At 39.0% G+C, this 14,454-nt stretch overlaps 1 protein-coding gene across 5 annotated transcripts in view; it reads right to left on the reverse strand.

Moving 5' to 3' along the window:
• The window catches only part of pdlim7 (PDZ and LIM domain 7), a 164,920-nt gene that overhangs the window by 58,764 nt on the left and 91,702 nt on the right, over positions 1–14,454 (reverse strand). For 3 of the 5 annotated variants that reach the window (XM_068043509.1, XM_068043511.1, XM_068043512.1), the window contains 2 exons: positions 5,425–5,576; positions 3,156–3,192 (listed from right to left, as the gene is read on the reverse strand). The exons of the other annotated variants lie outside the window; for them this stretch is intronic. In XM_068043509.1, the coding sequence (XP_067899610.1) occupies positions 3,156–3,192; positions 5,425–5,576 (189 nt within the window). The remainder of the gene's footprint in view (positions 1–3,155; positions 3,193–5,424; positions 5,577–14,454) is intronic. 5 annotated transcript variants of the gene reach the window in all.

A 14,454-nucleotide genomic window follows, 5' to 3' on the forward strand; every position in this document is an offset into this window, starting at 1 on the left:
TCAGTGTGAAGCTCTGTCCAATAATGTTTTATGTTCCCATAACTTAGGACCAACCAATACAAATTCTCTAGACATGTGAAAGACTTCAGGTTAAATTTAACCAGGGCTGATTTGATTTATGTACTCCTGTATCTAAACCTTACATTTGCAACCAAAAGAAAATGTATGCATTACTCAACTGTAGCTTACTAAGTTCCAGTAATACTTGATCAATTCATATCATGCTCAACTGTTCCAATTATTATGTATATTATGTTTTGTACTAACTGAACTTTTAAACAAAAACATGCTGATCAACAAATTGAAAACTCCAAAACAATCCAGTTTTTTAAAAATATTTTATGTATAACAGTGCACATATAGCTGAAATTTTAAGGGACAGCAAAAGAAAAGGTCAGAACTGAGATGAGAAGTTTATTACAGAAACTATGTCTAGATATAAAGGATTCAAGAGATAACAAACTGTTGACAATTGCATTCTACTCCAGTTCAATTTTTTATATTAAGAGTGTGAGCAGATCTTTCGTGATGCCAATCACGCAATTTCGTATAGCGCGGGCTCTGCAGTTCGGTGATAAACTTTTCTCTGTGGAGGATAAGAGAGGAAGATGAGAAGATAAAAAGGAGAGCAAAATGACAGATTTAGAAGGTTCAGAAAAAGCCTCAATATTTCTCAATTTTAATCCTTCATTTAGGTCTCAGAGATCAGACTTCTGGATATAAACATAGTATTGGTTTGTTGCCAGTGTACCTTCATACCACTGAAGGGACTACTTTAAAGAAATGTCAAAGCAGCTCAAATAAAATGTTGGACTATGCAACAAGTTAAAGACATTCTGAGAGTCAAACTCATGCAAAAGTGATAACATTTATTTTTCGGCTAGGGACAAACAGTTCAGCTAAATCTGGAAAGTAGCTCTGCTGATACCAGACAAACATACTGCAGTTGCAATTAAAGCAACCAATAGAATTACTATAAATGAATGTAAAGAAAAAGTAACTTATGAATGGGCCATTACTAAGTCAGAGTAGAAATATCCACTTGATCATGATTTCAATAAAACATATTAAGTGAAATTTAGGTTAGGAAAGTATGGTTTGTAACTTTAGCAGTTAGGATGAACCTGAATCCAAACTTTGTGTGCGCACATACATCTGGAGCATATTTTCTTAATAAATTACAAGATCAGTTCACCAGTTTACTCTTTGGGAAACCTGCAATCTTTTTCTGGACATTAAAGAAGGCCCCCCAGCTCCTTCTGGCTCCACCAAAATATAACTTACAGAAACTTTAGTAGCCGTTATTTTAGACTGTCTTCAGCAGTCCCTTTAAGGGCCACTGGCTAAGTTGCTGAAGACCTGGCATAACTGGACAAAGCTTGTGCAACCTGACTCTGCTCATTTGTACTTGAATTTTGCATCAGAATTCTACAACTAACAGGATCCAATCTGCATAGTAAAGTAACCTTGCGCAGGTTTGAGTTGGGCAAACTAAATATGGCTTCAAATGAGCCTTAGATATTATGGACTAGCCAAAACACACACGCTCCCCTCTCCCACCTCCATTTTCAACTCATGGCTACCTATTTTTCAAGTGCAAAACAGATGGCCACAAGGTGAATTTCTCCCCAAAAATTACAGCAATTATTGCTTTCCAAAACTTAGATTCATTTTCAGAATACTCCTGACCTACCTTGTTTGCTCTATGATTGGGGGATCATTTAACTCCCTAAATGTTTGTTATATCTTTTGGCCTTCAATTGTATGTCACTTGATAAACAAATCACCGTATTCAACAACTACTCCTTTGTACTTTTGACTCCTTAATATTGAATAAGTCACTCAGCAGGTTTTGCTCATACCAACCAGGGCAAGGAACAAAGACATGGCAGCCAAATTTAAACAAGACTTTTATTCTATAAAATTTTCATTCACAGCTCTTCACATGCATAGGGTGGAAAATTCAACTTCAAGCGGGACGTAAAACTGGTGGTATCAGATTACCAGCCTGTTATACACCCTGTCTGATTTTCTTTTCCAGTGTAGTCAATAAAAGGGAAAATGGATTGCTGATCAGATAATTTTATACCCCTGAATTTGAAAATTCCAGTCTTATTTTTTCTCTTCTGTTGCTGGATATTATTCAATAAACTTTTCTAGTCTTCAAATAAAGAAAAAAGTGATTAATGCTTCACTTATCCTTACAAAAGAATAAATCTATATAAAAAGGGAATAAACATCCTTCAATAAGAATAATTAAATGGGAAAAGAGGAAAGAAATTTCTATTTGCCATTGTTGCAAAACTGTAAAAATATCTACAATGAATGAGTTTACAATTTTGCTGCAAGGAGTAAAGAGAGAAAACTTTCCACATTACCATTTCAGGACAGAGCACCTAAATGCAAGCTATGATGTATAGTTGACAGATTCTACGGTTTCATCTTTGCTTGGGTCACAGAGCTGCTCATAATTTTATAAGCTCAGTTATGAAAGCAATATTTAGGATTGAATGCAAAGAATCTAATCTTCACTCAGATGATTTTCAAAATGACGTAAAATGCCATCTAAAGAAAGGCAAGATGCATTTCACAAAATATAACGAGTATTGAAGTGACTTGTTAAACTTTTCCTCCTGTACGAAGAAATTTTTAAGCAGGTATATAATTACTGTGATGACTCGTTACTATAACTAGATGTAAGTTACAATACACCAGTCAATTACATATGGTAATACACATGGGAGAGGTAAGACTATATATGTCATCTAGGTGAAGCAAGGTTAGAGAGCAGGGAATAATTGGAACTGGTATGCAGATATAACTTAGCACTTATTTTAAAGTTAAACATTTTGTCCTTTTTTTAATATTTATAATGGCAACTACTGATATGCCTCCACTGGCAGTAGGGTGTAATTACAATGTGACAATCTTACATAGTTTTCACTGTAAATACAAAATAGAAATTTATAATGGGAAAGTTAACAGAAAGTATGTACAAATGCAAGATTTTCAATACGATATATAAAAGTTGCCTAGAGTATATCACTCTTAAAGTGCCAAAAAATTGGTTTTCAACCAACCCTAATGTTTAATTGAATACATTATACTTATTTTCTGTAAGCAAGAGCATCACTCTTTTCTCTTTCACATCTTACCTTGCCCTTTTAACAACTTCATCATCCGGATCTCGCACTGAAATTAGTTGGAAAGAATAAGGGATGCTCAATTAATAGCATGTGCCATTTCAAAATCAAAAACACGCACAAAAATAGTTATGTTTTCTTATTTTCACCTCTAACTAGTTACAAATACATTGAAATAATGGGCTGAGTTTTACGAGCCTCTCTAGGTCGGAGGTCATCGCGGGGGGCCTGTAAAACTCTGCCAGGAGAGGCCTGCCTCGACCCCCAACGTAGAGAAGGCCCTGCTGCATCTTGCCAGCGGCGGCAGGGCCTTGGTGTGGCCACCCCGCCACCTCATTAAAATATGGAAACTAGAAACATTAACATGTAAATGAACTTACGCACAGGTGCCATTTTTAAAGGGCTTCAAGCCCTTCATGAGAGATGTGCCTCTTTAAAGGGAAATGACCTTTTCAATTTTTTTTTTAATTAAAAAGCAACAGCAGGAGGCCCTTTCCCACCCCTCCAATGATTGTTTTAAATGCCAATCTGACAGACATTAATTTTATTCCCACCCTGAAATTTCCATCCAACCTCGTCACTTTTGCACTTCAACCCCTTCCCACCATCCCCACAGCCAATAAAAAATGTTTCTCCCGCTCCCCTCCCCCTGCCCTGATCATTTTAGTCCTCCATCCTCTCCACCAGCTTCTCGCCTCGGAAGTTCCGAAGGCGCGAGAGTTGCAATCGGCGGCGGTATAAGCGGCGTGGGATGGCCGCCAGCGGCAGGAAGTTCATTTACATGTTATTGTTTCTAATTTCCATATTTTAATAAAAAGGTGGCTGCATCAAGGTTCCGCTGCCGCCGCAAAAATGCGGTGGGCCTTCTCGACATTAGAGGCCGAGGCGGGCCTCTCCCGGCAGAATTCTATGGGACACCTCCCACGCCACGACCCCATCAAGGTCCTCGTAAAATTCCAGCACATTGTTTTCATGCTCACAGATTGAATTTTCCGACATAATTGCTGTTTTGCACAAGAAAAATTGTTCACATCTTTAATGTAACCTGTTTATTTCAGTTCCATGTAAGTACCGTTCTAAAAAAGAGCTAACTAAGTTGTATCTCATGCAATTGAGAAGCAAAAAGTTTACACCGGAGCACAAGTCAGATTTCTAGACCATGAAACCTAGTGGATAGTGTAAATTATACATTGCTTACTGCAAACATCTGTATGCAATATTCACACACTCCACAGTGAAAACTGACTTCTGATTGGAAGGAAACCATGATTATATCCTTGCCCATTTCTCAGGTTCTAAAGTGAACTAACTTTTGGCAAAAATAAATTGCTCCCAACTTAAATTCTAGCCACAATTCTAGAAACAGTTATTTTTCAACATTCAACAGGAAATTCCTCATCTGCAATTCTATTTTGTTTAGATTTCTACCCCGGAAAAATTGTGACCATCAACATATGTGCATTACGATGATTATTTAGAACCACAAATCAGTTTATAATCTTCATAACTGATGCACCAAAAGACTTGATGTTCCTCAATCTTTCAATTTTCTTCAAATACCACCATGGGATCGTTTACATTCACCTGGGAGAGCAGCTGAGGCTTTTTATAACATCTCAAATACTGACCTTCAACATAAAAGCTAGTGATGGAAAAGGGGTTTGAGTCGAATTAATTTATTTTGCAACTGTTATTGAAGGTGCTAATTTAAACCCTTAATTGCTCAATGCTTTTGTTACCTCCGATCTCAATTGTGTCAATGCCTTTATCAGTCTCAAGCTCTGCCCTATGCAACTCGAACTCATCTGAAACGCAGCTACCCACATATGTTGTTCAACAGTCCAACTTGGCCATCACCCCCACCTTCATCAATGTCCACTAATTGCCGCTTTGAATTCCATTCCCTTCATGGCTTTACTCTAACCTATCTCTGCAATTTACTCCAGATTTGCAGCCAAGCATATTCTCTTTGATATTCTGACTGTGGCCTCTTCCTACTTTGCCCTTGCCAGCAATGCAGAGACTTCAGCCACCCTGTCCATACTTTCAAACTCCCTCCCTAAACCGATCTACTTCAACTTTCTCCACGTCATTTCAAATTCTCTTCACAAGATGCGATGTAGCTGCTGAAGATTTAGTGTATGAAAGTGGATGCTAACCTTTCTGATGAATGTAGTGGTAAGAGAAGCTTTGTATTAATGTTTTAAGAAAAAGAATCAACAGTCCATTTGACATGCATGTTTGTTATGTCATTGCGTGTTAATGGTACCATTGCACTTACTGAAATCTGTGCCTGTCAGCTGAGCAAGGATACGAAAAGAGCGGGACTGGGTTGTTCCTGTTTTTGGCTGCCAATCCTCAGTGTCCTCCATCAGTCGCTTCTTACTGGCATCATTGGGGATGATAACACGATGATCAACCCTGGTAGAATGCCTATATTATGTGTTTGTTGGGCGTTAAAAGAAAAGGAGACAGACAGAAGAGAGAAAGAAAGAGAGTGTGTGAAAGTAAAAAGGAAGAATTTGCATTTATATAGTGCATTTTATGATCTCCGGACATCTCAAAGTAAGTCACAGCCAATAAAGTACTTTTGATGCGAGTCACTGCTGTGCAGGGAAAAGCGCCAGCTATTTTCACACAGCTTGGTCCTGCGAACAGCAGTGAGATAATTACGAGATAAGCTGTTTTTAGTGATGTTGGCTGAGGGGTAAATGTTGACTAGATCAGAGGAATTCCCCTGCTCTTCTTTGAATAGTGCTATGGGATCTTTTACATCAAACTGAGAGAGCAGCTAGGGCTTTTTATAACATTTCATCTGAAAAAGACAGCACTGCCTACAGTGTTAGCCTAGATTATCTGTTCAAGTCTCTGGAGTGGGGCTTGAACTCAGAACCTTTTGCTTCAGAGGCAAAAATGCCATCACTGACCCAAAGCTGACATCTAAACCTTCAGAAAAATCCTGTAAGTACTCTAAACTGCAACTACTGCCAAGGGCAGAAAGGCTACATTCAGCAATTACCATGTAGGAAGAAGCTCTGAAATTCTACAATGTATTTAGTCTGTTACAGAATAATTTTCTCAAAAAAAAAATCATCACTAGCCATCTCATCATTAGTGCAGAAAAAAAGAGAGAACACAGACACAAGAGGACATCAGAAATGTATAAAATTATGTTCTATTTATAGGTCCTCCAAAATCACAGGCATCAGCAGTAAACTATTCGAGAAAAAAATGTCACACCAGCCAACTAGAGGCCAGGTGACACTAACCAAAAACTTCTGCACACAAGTTCAGTGATGGACTTTGGGTTTCGTACCACTATTGTTATTCCAAAGCATTTTCCCTTTCTATGGCTCATTTCCACTTGGTATTTAATTTCAAAGTTTAAAACTGGAAAATAATCTTTTACACTGAGCTTGTTAGGTAGAAAAGAGAAGCAGAGCCATCAGAGCTCCATACCAGAACATACAGGAATCAGGAGAAATTAGAATGATGTATACAAATGCAAACACAAGACTACCAATCTAGGCAACAGCTTTTTATGAGAGCTCGAGATGGTACTGGGAGTATCATTCCGCATCTTGCCAACAGGTCACATCATTTAGAAGTTTATCAAATTTTCAAGTTAGTTATTTTGGCAATATAACATTCAGGGTATATTTCTCAAAGTGAAAGTGAAAGGATGCAAATGACATTAACACCATGCATTTCAATTGAGTAACTTTACAACATTGTGTGCCTCTGTTTACATCAACTCCATCTGCTATTTGATCTCACCTCACTAAATAGGTGTTGAAGGATCAAAATGGTTAAGACTACATTTATTGTTCCTGATGTCTCAATGCACCATTAAGTCATGCAGATCAAGAAGCCATTTATGGTCAAAATAAAAGGTTCTTGAGCTAGAGGTGTATTTCTCTGCAATACTAAAAAAAAACATTTTTGTACAGTGCATTCTGAATGCACATTAAACTAACAAGTTTTATAGTTCAGTGCGTGGCCAATTGTAGTTTATAAATATATACTGGGGAAGATTTTTTTTTCCAGGTGTCACATGACAAAGATGGTGTGACTTATGGCAACTTCTCAGCTGAAAGCTACTTGGAGAGGGAAAAAGGGTAAAATAAGGAATCAAAGGTATGAGGCAAAAATAAATAAAAACGAGCAAGCCAACCAGGGTATTCAGTTTAGTCAAGTTTGTATTGATCAAAGATATAGGACTGAACACAAGGCACAAGCTGCTTAAAAATAAAAATCAACATTATTTCAAACAAGTTAGTGGGAAAGTAAAGGCTGGCTATTTGGATTTTCCAGTCAAAAGATCAACTTCTGCCATTGGAAAGGAAAGTCAAATTTATCCAAGCTCAAACTATGCTAAGATTTGCACTGATTGTAGCAAAAACTTTCAAACAGCAACATGCCAAAATTAAGAAATGCACAGTCGCCCAATAGCTACTTTTCACTTTTTAATAAATCCTCACCATCTACATTTGACACAAAGGCAGGAGATTTAAAGCCAGACATCCTCAGGACTCTCAGGTTTCATGCTGTCTCTGCTTACCTAGAGTCGCCAAGATCATAAAGCATTTCTTCATCGCGAAGAACATGAATCTTGGGACGATTCACAGATTTATCCTCATTTTCACTGAGTGCATTGCAGTACAAAAATCAAGGTTAGAATAAATTATAGAACAAGCAATGGGAAAAGGAGGTTAATAGAAAATGAAGTAAATAGAGGAAGTACTAAAAAAAAAACTATGATTGAGAACAGCTAAGTGCTTTGTGATAAAACTGAGAACAAAACTTCACTAAATTATCACAGTCAGCAACAGTACTAGCAGGGCTTGCAATATGCATATTTTAAATGTCAATTTTCAAATAGAGTTGGGAAATTAGATTTTTAGCTTATGAATATATGGAAAGGTATAGAGCACTCTCAACAAAATACTACTTACAAGCAATAATTAAAAACACACAAAAAGGTAACTTTTCTCCTTTGCGTGTGTTTCAATATAAAAAACGAATAGGTTTACAGACAACCAGGTTAAAGATGATGTACTATTGAAGTCTTGCAAGATATTCTACTTACATTTAGAAAAAGGGAGGTGTAAACCTTGTTCATGGTTGATTTCTTGAAACAATGTTAGTTCTAAATGATTTTAAATAGTCACATTTCACACTGCAGCAGATAATGCATCCAGTGCAGAATGAACTCACCTTGTTCAGGAACTTAGATTGCTTGAAAATATCCAAATAGCCAAAATATCCTATAACTATCAAATAGTCAACTACCCATTAAAATCAACAATTTCCTATAATATAGAAAGCATCCAAATCCAAACAAAAAGGAGACAAAAATGTATTAGAGGTAGCCTGGAAAGTGGCCTAAGGCATGGTTCAAAAGACAAGTGTTTTGAAAGAATGGAGATGTAGCAAAATGGAAGTTTGGGGAGAAAGTTCCGAAAAAAGCATATGGCCAAGAAAATTCTGTCACTGAAGATGGACCCAAAGGGAGGGAAAAATAACAGAAGGAGGGGGAAATGCAAAGGAGGATACATTATGGCACATTAGGATGGAGGAGGTTACAAGGACTGAGATGGTAGAGGGATCTTAAAATGAGGATTTTGAGGGGTACTTGCAGCCAAATAGAGGTGGTGTGGTTAAGTATGATAGCCAAGTTGAAGTTAGCGAGAGATAAAATGTGGCAGCAGACTTATGGGCAAGCTGAAGTTTATGTAAGGTGACCCTCAGGACAATGTCAAAGTATTAAAGTCATCAAGTAGGGAAGTAGAAGATGTGAATGACGATTTCCGTGCAGAAGAAGCGAGGTAAGATTAGATATGACCAATCTTGTGAAAGTGGAAATAGACACCTTGATAATCAAGTTTAAATTTGGCTTATTGTCAAACTGAGTTTTCACATAGATGGGTTCCATCAGAGTAAGCAATTGAGGAGACAACAGAATCATGGGTTGGATGTAGGTTTTTGATGGGAGATAAACAGAATGGCTTCAGGCTTGCCACAGGTGGCTTTACTCTTGGAGTTTTCTTCAATTCAATTCTGACAAGTCTTTCACGACAATATTGAACAAGCAGTCAGACAACACAGTGGTGGTTGTAGACATGAGATTGGTAGTAAAGAGATAAAGTTTGGAAATGCTGGCTTAAAGAAGATTTATGGATGATGTTGCTGAGGATAAAGCATGTGGACAAGGACTAGAAGGAGGTCAAGATGAAATCTTCGGGCATTTCTGAGGTAACCATGGAGGTGGGAGGGGAAGCCATTGGAGCAGATGAGCTTAGAATGTGATAAATAGGAGCGGAGCCAAGTGAGGGCTGTGCCACAGAGGAGGTCTGTGGGGGAAAGATGAATGAGTATCGAATGATTGACTGTTGAATGCTGGAGAGAGGTCAAGGAGAAACGGGGAACACAGCACTATGGTCACAATCACAAAAGGATGCAACTTATTATTTTTTTTTATTTGCTCATGGGATGTGAGCGTCGCTGACTAGATCAACATTTGTTGCCCATCCCTACCTGCCCTTGAGAAAGTGGTGGTGAGCCACCTTCTTGAACCGCTGCAGTGCATGTGATGTAGGTACACTCACAGTGCTGTTAGGCAGGGAGTTCCAGGTTTTTGACCCAGCAAGTTACACTCAAAATACAAAACCCTTAATATTTAATAATCCTTTTGCAAGAGCAAAGTGGAAGATGTTATAATCTTGTTCAGAGCAGAATAAACTCAATATTGGTATTTTTTAAACAAACTAATGTAGAACAAAATGCCCCTATTAGACTGAAGTTACTTTAAATTTTCCAGAAACACACAGAAGGGTGCAAAGCTTTTGAACTGTGCTATGACAAACCTATTTACGATAGCGACGTTTAAGAGGCATCTTGACAAATACATGAATAGGATGGGAATAGAGGGATATGGACCCCGGAGGTGCAGAAGGTTTTAGTTTAGATAGGGATCATGATTAGCGCAGGCTTGGAGGGCCGAATGGCCTGTTCTTTGTTCTTTTATAGTGTAAAGGTTTTCATGATGCTAGGAAATGGTGTTCAAACTATATGCAATACAATAACATTTGTTATTCTGCACATTCCATCACAATTTATTTATCTACAGTGCTTTCAAGATTGTTACTACTTCCCTGACCTTCAATGTTCAATACCTCCTCTTTACACTACAAAGAAGTTTTTGTTTGCACTAATTGTCCTATACACTATGTGGACTAATTATCAGTAACCAAGGTAGGATGTACCAGAGCAGAAAAATCTTGAATTTGTAATACATTAAGAAAAACAAGAATTTTTTTGTTCACAGCATTGCGCTGTGTATGATTTACCAATGGGAACAACTTAAAGGAAGCTTAATTTGTGCCAGTTCTTAAAAAGAACGGATATATTTATAGTACCTTTATTCGATTTAAAAAAAAACATTTTACAACACTTTCTTTGGGGACATTTTTAATGTTTATGTGGAACCTAAAATAACAGTAGTGTTTTTAAGTCACTAAATATTCAACTGTAATTGAAGCATTTGCAAGAACAAAAAGAAAAAGTTGGAATAAAGAGAGAGAGCACAAAAAAAAAATAAAAAACTTGGAGTCCAGGGAGTGATGAGGCAGTCAACTGCAAATAATGATGATGGTTGGTTCTGAAGCACATCAGATATAATATTTCATGGTTAAAGTGGTACTCAATGAAAGGAGGCATACCAGGAACATCTGCAGTGACCAGAGCCAGATAACTCACACCTATCATTATGCCAACCACATTTGTAGACCTTATTACACCTTTTTTTTCAAAAAGCCTTTATCTTCCGGAAGATAAAGGATAAGTGGTGGGAAGAGAAAGCCCGAGCAATCAAACAATATGCTGACAATCATGACATGCAAAGTTTTTTTGAAACCACCAGAGCCATCTGGAGACCAAACGGACAAAATCCCCTTTGCTCACAGGATGGTGTCTCTCTTCTTAAGGATGATAATGTCATCTGTCAATGCTGGAAAGAATATTTTCAACAACTCCTCAACCGTGAATCCATTGTGGCAGCTAATACTCTCTAGGCTATCCCCCAGTTTCTTGTGGTAGAATCCATGGATGAACCACCATCGATGGGAAAGCTGCAACAAGCAATCAAATGGATGAAAAACAACAAAGTCTCCAGCTATGATGGTATTCCAGCTGTGTTTTCAAAGCTTGTGGGCTTTTGCTCACTTCAAGACTCCATGCACTCATCTCACGGATTTGGGAGGAAAACGAACTCCCAACCCCCCCACTTCAGGAATGCGACAATTGTAACTATCTTCAAGAAGGGAGATAAATCATGCTGTGGACACTATCAAGATATTTCCCTCTTGTCCATAGCAGGGAAAATCTTGACATGCCATTCTCCTGAATCGCCTGCTTCCTGTGGCTGAGGAAATTCTCCCAGAGACAGTGTGGCTTTAGACCTTCCAGAGGAATCTCCAACATAGTGTTTGTTGCGTGACAAATCCAGAAAAAATGTCAAGAACATCACCAGGAATTCTTCATTGCATTCATCAACCTGACCAAAGTATTTGACTCAGTAAATCGCGAAGCTCAGTGGATTGTGCTCCAAAGATTTGGATGTCCAAGAAATTGCAACACAATCCTACAATTGCTCCATGATAATATTACTGCAACAGTCTTGAGTGGGCGATCTGAAATAAACACCTTCAAAATCCAGACCAGGGTCAAGCATGGCTGTGTGACAGCCCCCATACGACTTACTATGTACCTGAGTGGCTATTCACCTTGTGAAAGATCAGTTGCCCTCTGGTCTGAGTATTAAATACTGCCTAGATGGAAAACTCTAACCTCAGTCACCTCCGTGCCAAAACTAAACTGACTACCATAGACATACATGATCTACAGTTTGTGGATGACTGCATTGTCGTTGATCACCCTGCACCAGATTTGCAAGCTGCTCTCGATCTCTTCAATTCTGCATACAAGAGAATGTTGCCAAAACAAAACTCATGTATCAACCCACATCTGGTCAGCCAAATATTCCATCTTCCATATGTTGAAGGAGACACTTTGGTATATGTTGAGCACTTCCCATACATTGGCAGCCACCTCTCTCAAAGGCCATCATTGATGAGGAGATCCAACACCGGATCAGCTGCGCCAGCTCAGCCTTCTATAAACTACAGCAATGAGTGTTTGACAACAAAGACCTCTGTAAGTCAACATAAGTCCTAATGTACAGAGCATTTGTTATCACCACACTCCTGTATTGCAGAGAGACTTAGACTGCGCATCAGCTATACATAAGTGCGCTAGAGAAATTCCATCAGCAATGCCTCCTCCGCATCCTCTGGATTCAATGGGAGGACCATCGAACAAACGCTAGAGTCCTTCTTGAAGACCGCTCCAAACATTCAGGCAAAACTCCTGTAAAACCATCTTCGACGGACTGGATATTGTGTCCGGATGGTTGAAAACGGTCTCCCCTGCCAGGTCATATTTTCTCAACTCTCAAATGGCCAGCGTTCCAGGGGAGGGCAAAGAAAATGCTTCAAAGACACTTTGAAGCTCTCTTTAAAGCACGGCAGCGTTGACATTGATGACTGGGAGGAACTTGCTGCCAATCATTCAAAATGGCGACAACTTGTCCATCAAGCTGCATCATGCCTCAATGATGAGGCAGAGCAGCAGCAGCGAAGGAAAGAAAAGGAAGCAAATCCTGCACTCCAGATTCCACTATGTCGTGGAACATCCTTCCTTGTGCCCAAAGATCTGCTGATTAAGAATCGGCCTGTTCAATCACCTGAAGACCAATAGCAGAAACTAGCGACCCTGAATAGACGTCATCCTCGAATTGAGGGACAGCCGCTGATGATGGCTACCTGACAATAGCATTAGAGTAACAGGCTTCTGGTCCATAGAGTGCCAGTTGTAGTGATGTGCCATCTGCTCCAAGGAAACCAGAGCCTTAACCTTAAGGATGAGACTTCCATGTCCTGTCTTAGCTCAACCTTTCGTCCTCTATCACCTATCAAGCTAAGATAGGGATCAACTGCAACATCAGTCAATGTGCAGGCCACATACATATTAAACATGTGGCTGATGCATCATTTAGTATTTTTACTTCCTAACCCAAACAGCAGCAGCAACAGCTGAATGTCTCACTATCACAATAATACTGCAATTTCCAAAGTAGAGGGGTCACTGATCGCAGGCATCAGTTACCTGCTCTTTCTTTACTATACTGTTTGGTGCTCCGCACCTGTACACTGTAGTTTACCCATTACTACCAATTCCAGCTCAGTATTTGCACCCCTTGGATGTGTATACCTCTGTTCATACTTATAAACATTGATTTACGTCACAGGACGGGAGGGATTTGCCTTGTTCTGGACTACTGAAAGTAATATCAAGCTGCTTTTTCTGCCTTTCAAAGACAGAAAAGGAAATAGTCCAGGCTTCCAGATGAAGCTCAGATGCTAACTGTGTGATGTTTGTGTGGTTGTCTGAATGCTAATGTGGTGGAGATTGAGATGAAAAAACCAGACACAAAAGGTAGGAGCAAGAGTCCTGAAGTTTCACCCCCTCAGACTATTTCCATGCTCTTAACAAAATTGAGGCTCATGGAAGAGGAGGGTCAGTGTCCAAATTGGATTTTTAAAAAAATTGGCTCAAGGACAGAAAACAACAAATTGTAGTAAATAAAAACAAGAAATGCTGGAACCACTCAGCAGGTCTGGCAGCATCTGTGGAAAGAGCAGAGTTAACGTTTCGGGTCAGTGACCCTTCTTCGGAACTGACAAATATTAAAAATGTCACTGGCTATAAGCAAGTGAGGTGGGGGTGGGGCAAGAGGTAACAAAGGAGAATTGGACAAGGCCACATAGCTGACCAAAAGGTCATGGAGCAAAGGCAAACAATATGTTAATGGTGTGTTGAAAGACAAAGCATTAGTACAGAATAGGTGTTAACGGACTGAATATTGAACAGCAGCAAGTGCAAACATGAAAAAAAAATTGTAGTAAATGGTTGTTTTTCAGACTGCAGGATGGTGGTGTTCCCCAAGGGTCAGTGCTAGGACCACTGCGTTTTTGCTAAATATAAATGACTTGGATCTTGGAATACAGAGTAGAATCTCAAAATTTACCAAAGACACCAATCTTGGAGGTGAGGCAAACAGTGAGGAAGATATGAACTGCTTGCAACAGAACATAGATAGGGTAGCAGAATGGGCAGAGAGGTGGCAAATGGACTTTAATACTGACAAGTGCGAGGTGATGCATTTTGGTAGAAGGAATGGTGGGGGGGGGGG

The sequence above is a fragment of the Heterodontus francisci genome, chromosome 12 (assembly GCF_036365525.1).
Source record: "Heterodontus francisci isolate sHetFra1 chromosome 12, sHetFra1.hap1, whole genome shotgun sequence".
NCBI lineage: Eukaryota > Metazoa > Chordata > Chondrichthyes > Heterodontiformes > Heterodontidae > Heterodontus > Heterodontus francisci.